At 36.5% G+C, this 10,427-nt stretch overlaps 1 protein-coding gene across 3 annotated transcripts in view; it reads left to right on the plus strand.

Annotated features, from left to right (window-relative positions):
- XKR9 (XK related 9) overlaps positions 1-9,514 on the plus strand; it is a 63,714-nt gene extending 54,200 nt beyond the window's left edge. For all 3 annotated transcript variants that reach the window (XM_054246624.2, XM_054246625.2, XM_017965397.5), the window contains one exon: positions 7,561-9,514. In XM_054246624.2, coding sequence (XP_054102599.2) covers positions 7,561-8,189 — 629 coding nt within the window. In that variant the 3' untranslated portion in view covers positions 8,190-9,514. The remainder of the gene's footprint in view (positions 1-7,560) is intronic.
- The last annotated feature ends 913 nt before the right edge of the window (positions 9,515-10,427 follow it).

Raw genomic sequence — 10,427 nt, forward strand, 5'->3', positions numbered from 1 at the left:
CAAGAACACACAGCAAATTTATGATGAAGCTTTGGTGGAAGAATGGTGAAATCATTGATACTTTGTAAATAGTTTGTGGGGATAATGCTTCAAATAAATCAGCAGCTTACAAGTGGATAACTCATTTAAGAATGGATGAAATATTGTTGAATTCTTTGGTGGCAGATCATCCATGTCAATTCATGAAGAAAAATTAAGTTTGTTTGTGACTGAATTGCAGAGGACTAACAATTAACAGCAGAAACATTTATAGCCAACACTGTAGACATCTCAGTTGGTTCAGCTCACACTGTTCTGAGTGAAAAATTACAGTTGAGCAAACTTTTTACTCAAATGAAAATGGGTACCCAAACTGCACCCAGATTAGCTGCAGATAAGATCAGAGCATTCAATGAAAATTTCAAAAAGATGGTATTAAGATCCTGAAGCATTTCTTCAAAGAACTGTAACAGGGATGAAACGTGACTTTACCAATATGATTCTGAGGACAAACTGCAATCAAAGCAATGGCTGCTAAGAGGTGAAGTGGTCCAGTCAAAGCAAAAGTGGATTGGTCAAGAGCAAAGGTCCCAAAGAGTTTTTGGGATGCTCAAGACATTTAGCTTGTTGACTTTCTGGAGGGCCAGAGAACAATAACTTCTGCATATTGTGAGTATTTTGAGAAAGTCAGCCAAAGCTTTAGCAGAAAAAATCCCAGAAAGCTTCACCAGAGAGTCCATCTCCATCATGGCAATACTTCTGCTCCTTTTTTTCATCAAACAAAAGCAATTTTGTGAGAGTTTTGATGGGAAATCCTTAGACATTCACCTTAGAATCTTGATTTGGCTTTTTCTGACTTTTTGTTTTCTTAAAAAAATCTGTTAAAAGGCACCCATTTTTCTTAAGTTAGTAATGCATTGACATGGTTAAATATCCAGGATCCTCAGTTCTTTAGTGATGGACTGTATGGCTGGTATCCTGGTTTATAAAAATGCCTTGATCTTGATGGAGCTTATGTAAAAAATAAAGTTTATATATTTTTTTAGTTCAATTTTCCAGGAACTTTTGGAAGTCCCCTTGTATATATGTTAATTTGATAGAAATTAAAACTGATTGTAAAAAAGATATTATGGGGCAATTTAGGGGAAACTTTTATTTTAATTAAAATATTTTTGGATTAAAGAAGACAATTTTTTTTTTCAGGATACCAGAGCTTTATTATTACTCAAATCAATCTCCCCCAGCATTTGGGGATCAGGTTTTTTTTTTTTTTTTTTTTTTGAAATGGAGTCTTGCTCTGTCACCCAGGCTGGAGTGCAGTGGCATGATCTCAGCTCATTGCAACCTCCACCTCCCAGGTTCAAGCAATTTTTCTGCCGCAGCCTCTCAAGTAGCTGGGACTACAGGCACATGCCACCACACTTGGCTAATTTTTGTATTTTTAGTAGAGACAGGGTTTCACCATATTGACCAGGCTTGCTTTGAATTCTTGACCTTGTAATCCACCTGCCTCAGCGCTGGGATTACAGGCATAAGCCACTGTGCCTGGCCTGGGGATCAGGGTTTTAAAGGACAGTTTAGTAGGTAGAGGGAAGCCCGTGAGCTGGGAGTGCTGATTGGTCAGGTCAGTGATGAAATCATAGGGAGTAGAGCTGTCTTCTTGTGCTGAGTCAGTTCCTGGGTATGAGGCTACAAGATCAGATGAGCCAGTTTATCAATCTGGATAGTGTCAACTGATCCATCAAGTGCAGGGTCTGCAAAATACCTCAAGCAATGATCTTAGGAGCAGTTCAGGGATGGTCAGAATCTTCTAGCCTTCAGCTGCATGACTCCTAAACCACAATTTCTAATCTTGTGGTGAATTTGTTAGTCCTACAGAGGCAGTCTAGTCCCCACGCAAGAAAGAGGCTTGTTTTGGGAAAGGCCTATTATCTTTTAAACTATAAACTACAAATTATGTTCTTCCCAAAGTTAGATCAACCTACACCCAGGAATGAACAAGGAGAGCTTGGAGGTTAGAAGCATGATGGAGTTGGTTAAGTCAGATCCCTTTCACTGTCTCAGGTGTAGTTTTGCAATGGCGGTTTCAGTCCCTCTCTTTAGGTTTTATAACCCTTAATCTTAAGGTGTTGGCTAATGAAGATGGAAAAAGGGCTGATCTGATCATACTCACATAGGCTGGGCTGGCCTTCCAAGCTTTGCAGGTTAAAGGCAATAGTATTGTCATCTATAGTTCTAGTACAGAATTTAAGGCAACAGCATACTATAAGGTAAATGATGAGCTCTAGGATAAGGAGTGCGGTTCCTAGTTTTTAAAAGTAAAAATCCGAAAGCATTATTTTGGGAATTTGTAGCCCACAAAGACTTTAGGATTTAGTCCAAACTGCAGGAAAAAAACCTCAAGAACAGCTAACAACAGGTGTACTATAGTGTTTTCTTTTGAAGCATAATTTTTCTCTCTCCAGTTCCCATTTTTATTTAAAAAAATCATGATAGAACTAATTTGTTTACAAAATAAACTTTAGTCTTATTGTAATTGGCCTGATTATTTGCATAAAGTACAGCAAGATTATTTTTTCACATAGGCTTTTAAAAATTGGCTTTGGTGGAACTTTGTTCCATAATGAATCTTAGATAAGATTTTTTTTTTTTTTAAGCCTAGCCCAGCCACGGTCTTGTACCTCAAATACCTATGAGTTAAGAAAATTCCTCTCCTTTTGAGGTCCCAAGATAACTTGGGGTTCCTCGGTCTGTTAGAAAGTGACATTTTTTACTTACCACAGATCAGGAACCTTGTATAGGGACTGTGTGGACAAGGTAGGAGGCCAGATTTCCCAAGGGGCTCTTATTGACTCTATGAGCTCATCTAATTATTAAAAAAAGTATACCATTCTAGTGAAAGCCTTGGTAAAGTAACCGGTTTCTCCATTTGTGTCCTGTTACAAAAGAAAACAGATTCTAATTGCATTTATGCAAATAAAAATACTGCCATAAGTTGAGAATATTCACAAATACGTTCCAAATTCTGGAGAAATTAGGTAGAGAAACAAATATGCTCCAAATTTTGTTTATAGGAGTATATTCTACTCAATTGTTAAAAGCTGTAAATAGCTCAAAAGTTTTCTTGGCTCTGGAAAACAAAAAGGATCAGCAATGTTTTATGTAAAGAAAGTAAACAAGAAAGACTACTTTACTCTTCTAATGGTTCAGTTCCTTCAGTTAGCTCTTGTTCTGCTTGATATTCATGAAAATTTCAGCACTCCCTTGGAATCTTGGAAGTTTTTCTCTTCATTCTAATGTCATAATTTCCAAAGTTATAAGAAACTTGCATTCAAGAGCACTTGTCAAAGTTTTATAACTAATTTGAAAACCACCGTTTAAAGAGGATCAAAATAAGGTAACAATTGCCTATGGATGACAAAACATTTTAGGGGAGCCATAGTTAAAGATACAATTGACAAGGAAATTTGTTACCTCTGTGGCATACAATAATTTAACATAACAATTACAATTATTAATGCTAACATATACTAAGTCATATTAGAATTATAGGAGTTTCATATAATTTTGGAACATATGCCAGTAACACATTTATGCAAATATAGCCCAAAGAAAGCCAAGCACCATTTAAAATTTTACAGTGCCTTCTGTATAATTTTTATACCCAATAAGCCAAACCCATTATTTTTGGACTTCAGAGGACCTAATGTCTAAACGATTAATTAGGTCAGAAAATGACATACTTTATAATTTGATTTTAGAAAGTTTGTCAAATATCAAAGGCTTAAAACACTGGATATAACAAAATGAGATCACAGGTTATTCACGTCCCCGAGGTGGTAACTTGAAAAACAAATGTTTTTAAGGCAAAACCCTTTACTCTGATAGAAGAGTCTTAGCTTTCCAAACAACACCCATTGGAGATAGCCTGAGGCCAACTGAATCTGTATTTTTTCTCTCTTCCCCATTTCCCCCCTGCCATTTGCCCAAAGGGGCACACACACACAAAAAACCCTTTTATTATCTTTTAATATTACATAAAAATCTTTTCCAAGTGAGAAAACCAAAGTTTATGTTTGTATTAGTGCATGTTTAATGTTAAAACTAGTTTTTAAAATATTATAAATCTATGTAGTTTTAGTTAGTTTGACCATAAGGTAAGATTTTTATAAACGTTTTAGAACCCTTTGCAATTTTCTTCATAGAGCTTTTTTTCTAAAGAAAAATTCTTTTAAATCTCTTATTACCAGACTCTAGCCAGAATAACCACTATTTCTTTTTGAATTCTATCACAAGTAACTTTCCACGTGAAATTAATAAGTTTTAACTAAGGTTATAACTTAACCGTGGATGCATAAAGTGTTTTAAAGAGATGGTAAGCATTTTTTAAAAAATAAGATTTATAATCTCCCCAAGGGTTGCTAAGAGAAAGGAAAATTCAAGACAGGAAATCAGAAACTATCATTGGGACAGGGGGAGCTTTAATAAGTGTTAAAGTTACACAAATAATAAACCAGCAAGATACGCTGCCGTTGTCAAAAGACAAAGTGTTAGATACTGAGTTACATGGCATTGAGCAGTTTCTATTGCTCTCTCCACAAGAAGTCTAGAGCAGCCAATTTCAAGCTTGCAAAGGCTCTTAACTGCTCAAGATAATTTTAGGGCTATGATATGAACCCCCCAATTTTTGTCTTCTGGATGGCAGAAACCAAGGGAAAGTATCCCCATGTGGTCACAAGATTAAGCTCTTAAGGACACAAAACAAGACAGAAATTTCATCCAGTATTAGTTTCAGGGATTCACAGCAAATTTTGTAACTGACCAGCCTGCTGGGCCAGCTTAAAAAGCAGCCTTATAGGGGTCCTAAACCCTTGTTGTATCCTGTGATATGCATTGCAGAATGGCACAGAAAGACAAATTCTTAGCACACAAGATTTGCTACAGCCTCAGACTAGTTTCACAAATCCTTTTTTTCTGTCACTCAAATTCATGCACAGGAAACAAATAGTGATGTCTGCCATTTACATACACACACAGAGAAAGACAAGAGAGAGAAAAAGACCAGAAACTTGGCTGGTAAGAATTTCATATACTTTTTTTTTTTTTTTTGCTGGCATACTGGGTTTCCAGGTTCCCTTTCTCTGCAGCTTCTAGAAGAATGGAGCATCTTTTGATGACCGTGCTCGCTGTTCCATAGCTGTGGGGTTCAAGCCACTTTACAAAAGCCACTTTTTCTGTTTTAGGGAACCATAGGCAAAAGATTCTCAATTTTGCAAGATGTTGCCCAGTGGGCTACATGGTGAACCAAATTAACATTTTCCATTCTAGCAAAATACACAAAACAAAACAGACACCAGTCACCTCATTCAGCACCCAGTATCAACCTGGCAAAACTGAAACTTTCTCCTGTTTGTCCCTGTTGTCTTTGATCCACTCCAGGTGGGAAAGGATGACCTCTGAATGGTTTGCAATGGGTGGGCTCTGGGCAAGGTGAAGAGCAGATAGTCACCCTGAGACAGGCCTGTTGAGTTTTCTTTTGGACTCATGGAATGTGACCAGACAAGGAAGCTTCTCTGAGTTAAAACTGGGGGACTTCCATAGACAATTCCTTCCGAGATCCCCTCCACGTATACAAACATACACCAAGACAAGATGGACAGAAGGCCTTCCAAATCAGATTCCTAACCAAGAACTCCAAGAGTATCCCTTCTAAACTATCCTTCTATTCTCAGTCTGATAAATCTCCCTGATATCTTTCTGATTGATGAGAAGTTTCCTAAACCAAGACTTCCTACTAATTAAGGAGAGCCAACCACGACCCTCCAGGAGTTGAACTGAGACAGACACCCCACAGTGCGGCTATAGACAAATGAAGACACTCAAAGGAGCTGAACTGAGACAGACACCTTGTAGGGGAGCTACAAACAGACACCCGCAATGGGGCTGTTGACCAATACCGTATCATGGGGCTACAGAACCAGTTGGGAGAAGGGAGGAGGCATTGGCATCATGTAGGATACTCACCAAATCAGACACCTTGTAATGGGATTATAACTACTGACACTCTGACTTGGAGCTACAGATACCCTGTGAGGGGGCTACAGTTATAGGATGTCTCCCCAGGACTATTTCTCTATTACAATTAAATCCATGCAAATTGGGTGGGCAGTACCCTGCTAAGAGTACCAGAGTCAGCCCCCAGTCCAAGAGAACTAGGCAGCCACTTGGGCTGGCCTCTGGATCCATTGCTAGAGTGGGGGTACTGAACCATGGGCTGGTAGTCACAAGGGCATTCCTGGATCAGCCCCCAAATTTGTAACCACCCAGTGGTTTCACCTTGCTACTGCATAGACAGAACCAATTTATCAAAATCAGAATTAAATAGGGAAAGAGTAATTCTCCTTCTGTGCAGGAGACTGGAGTTTAATTATTACTCAAATCAGTTTCCAAAGAAGTTTGACTAATGAGGTCTGGTGGTGTGTGCTAAAACCAAGAGAGCACACAAAGGCATTTATAAGGTTCTGTCTTCATTATCTTTATCAATAGATAAATTTTTGTAAGTCTACCTTTCAATCATATTATATACAAAGTGGTAGGCTGGGTGCAGTGATTCACACCTGTAATCCCAGCACTTTGGGAGGCTGAGCCGAGTGGATCACTTGAGGTCAGGAGTTTAAGAACAGCCTGGCCAACATGGTAAAACCTCATTCTACTAAAAATACAAAAATTAGCCAGGCATGGTGGTGTGGGCCTGTAGTCCCAGCTACTCAGGAGGCTGAGGCAGGAGACTTGCTTGAACCTGGGAAGCAGAGGTTGACGTTGCACCACTGTACTCCAGCGAAAGAAAGAAAGAAGAGAGAAAAATAAAACAGAACATAATTAACTTACTTTTCTGTTATTTGTTGAGAAAAAATGGGGTAGAGATGTCAATTTTACAGAAATTTGTAAGTTTTAGCACATATTCATTTGTTTCAATATCTTTAGGATATGGGAAGTTGGGCTTGTTTAATATCTCATATTAAATTTTCTGTTTAACCCTCTCTCTCTCTCTCCCCTCTCCTTCTCTTCCCCCTGCTTGAGCTATTATCTCTTAGTAAATTGGGTGTATGCCTAAGGCTACAGTCAAAAAATCTAGAAAAACTAGGATTATAACCATAGTCTCTTAGCTCACAGAGTTTGCAATTTTCATTATATCAGTTTCTCAGTAAAATTTGTTCCATGAACTTAAAAAAAAATCATAATAAAGCAGTCTAATGTAATGGATAAATCTGTCCACTTTGGAATCAGGTTCAAATCTCAGTTCTGCAACTTGCTAGCTTTGCTTGGGTCAAGTAGTGTATCTCTCCAAGCCTTAGTTCACTCGTATGTAACATATGACATATTAACATCACATATTATATAATGTTATATATATTACATAATATATGACATTAATATTTACTTCAAAGGATTAGGTGAGATGAGTAAATTGCCTGATGTGTTTGTGGGTGTGTGTATATAGATATAGTATGTATGGCATATAGTAATTTAATATTTCTGTTATTCCTATGACAATATCTTTTTTATTTTTTTGTTTTGTAGATGCAGCTATCATGGTCTCTTGCTGTGCTATTTCTTGGTCAACTGTTGATTATCAAGTAGCTTTAAGAAAATCCTTGCCTGACAAAAAGCTTCTTAATGGGTTATGTCCCAAAATCACATATCTCTTTTACAAGTTGTTTACATTATTATCGTGGATGCTGAGTGTTGTACATCTACTATTCTTAAATGTTAAGATTGCTTTATTTCTGTTGTTGTTTCTTTGGTTGTTAGGTATAATATGGGCATTTAAAAAGAACACCCAATTTTGTACTTCTGTAGGTATGGAATTCTTATATAGGATTGTTGTTGGATTCATTCTTATCTTTACATTTTTTAATATTAAGGGACAGAATACCAAGTGTTCAGTGTCTTGTTATTATATTGTGAGGGTACTGGGCACTTTGGGGATATTGATTGTGTTCTGGGTTTGCCCCATCTCTATTTTTAATCCAGACTATTTTATACCTATCACTATCACTGTAGTTCTTACTCTTCTTCTTGGAATTCTCGTTCTTATTATTTATTATGGAACTTTTCACCCAAACAGAAGGGAAGAAACAAGATGTGATGAAATTGATGGAAAACCCATTCTACGAGAATGTAGAATAAGATATTTCCTAATGGAATAAGCTATTCATTTATGATATATATTTTCTTATTTTTTGTTTCATTGGTTAGTAAAGAAAATGTGTGTTAAGTAGGTGTGTTGTCTCTTATGTTTTGCTATCTTTAATTTGAAATTAGTTCTGGTACATTAATTGTGAATAGGAGATATACAGTAATATTTTATTATTTAATTTCTTATTGGTTTTGAAGATCTTGGGCACTCAGATATCTTTCTACTGCCTGGTAGAGCTGCTGTCTTGAGCCTGAAATATAAAAAATAGTCTGGTTTTCATAACTAGAAGGCTGGAATTGAGCTTCCCGCCAATTTCCTTGATTGTTCCTGAACCAATGCTACTGTATCTGTTGTGGGGAACTGCAAAGGGAAGAAAAAAGCAGAATACTTTATTATTTTTCATTTATTGTCCTGATTCAGTGCGTATATTTGAAGTTGGGGACAGACTGAGTAGAGGAAAATGGAAGGAAGGGAAAGAAGAAGACAAATATTTAGCATTTACTGTGCCACAAATTTTTAGCATCTACTGTGCTTTTATCTATGAAATCTCCAATTCAGTAAGTACAAAAGAGAATTGGAATGCATTTGAGAGGTTTGACATTTCATTATTTACTTATTTTCTAGCTTTTCTAAATTAATGCACTCAACATATAATTTATATTCTGTTTGTGCTAAAATAGTTGTATCTAAATATTTTTGAATTTATTTAAAAATTATGGTAAAAATATATAAAACTTACCATCTTAACCACTTTTGAGTGTACAGTTCAGCAGTGTTAACTGTATTCACCTTGTGCAACAGATCTCAAGAACTTTTTCACCTTGCAAAATGAAGACTATTTACTGAGCAATTTCCCATTTCCTTTTTCCGTAAGTCCCTGGCAACCACCTACTTTAGATACCTTATTGATGTGGTTTGCACGTGTCCCAGATTTCATATGTTTGAAACTTCATCTCCAGATTTGTATGTTGATGGCATTTGGGGATGGTGGGGACTTTGGGTGGTATTTAAGATTAGATAAAGTTATCAGGATGGGGTCCCCATGATAGGACTTGTTGATTTTATAAGAAGAGGAAGAGAAACCTGAGCTAGCACACTCCTGCTTTCACTATTTGATGCCTTCTACCATGTTATGATACAGTAAAAAGGCCCTCACCAGATGGCAATGCCATGCTCTTGGCCTTTCCAGGCTCTAAAACCATGAGTGAAATAAACTTTTCTTTATATTTTATTACCCGGTCCCTGGTATTCTGTTATATCAGCAGAAAGACTAAGATACATATAAGTGTAATCATATTGTATTTGATGATTCATCAATAAATGGATTGATGAATGGATATTTGGGTTGCTTCCATTTCTTGGTTATTGTGAATAGTGCAGTAGTGAACATGGGTTTACAAATATTTATTTGAGATTCTGCTTTCAGTTCTTTTGAAAGAACTGAAAAGTGGGATTGCTTGATCACATGGTAATTATGTTTTAAATCCTATTCAGAAGTAGGATTGCTTGATCATATGGTAATTGTTTTGGAGTCTTCATACTGTTTCCATAATGGCTGCACTATTTTACAGTCTCACCGACAGTACATAAATGCCCCAATTTCTCTATATCCTCACCAACACATGTTATATTATGCTTTTTTTCTTTTGATAATGGTCACCCTAATGAATGTGAGGTGGTATCTCTTTGTAGTTTCGATTTGCATGTATTTAATGATTGGTGATGTTAAGCATCTTTTTATGTGCTTATTGGCCATTTATATATCTTCTTCGGAGAACTGTCTATATCTAGTTAGTGGTTAATATCCAGACTATATAAGTAAATTCTATAACTGAGCAACAAGTAAGAAGCCTAGATAGCCTGATTAAAAATGGGCAAAAACTCATAGTAATATATCCTCTATGCTATATTTTGAGAAAGTTAAGCAGTGTGAACGATTTACTCTTGCAGGAGCTGGGAAATCTTCAGTTTACCTTAGGCACATGATCCTTGTATATATGAACCACAGTTATTACATAGTTCCCTGTTTCTGCCTGTTTGGTGTATATGCTTGTATGTATGTTTGTGAAGGTGAAGCTGAGAAAAGAAATTAAGCTGCTTGGCAGCATCTGAGTCAGAATCTTTGAGTAATAAAGGGCCAAAAGACTTTGAATCATAAAGTGAAAGTATTCTTCATTTGTTTCTAAAGATTTGAATGTCTGTGTTATTTCCCTTCAGCCTAGATAATTTATAGCTTTTTCTATAGTTT

The sequence above is a fragment of the Callithrix jacchus genome, chromosome 16, assembly GCF_049354715.1.
Source record: "Callithrix jacchus isolate 240 chromosome 16, calJac240_pri, whole genome shotgun sequence".
In the NCBI taxonomy this organism is placed as follows: Eukaryota; Metazoa; Chordata; class Mammalia; order Primates; family Cebidae; genus Callithrix; species Callithrix jacchus.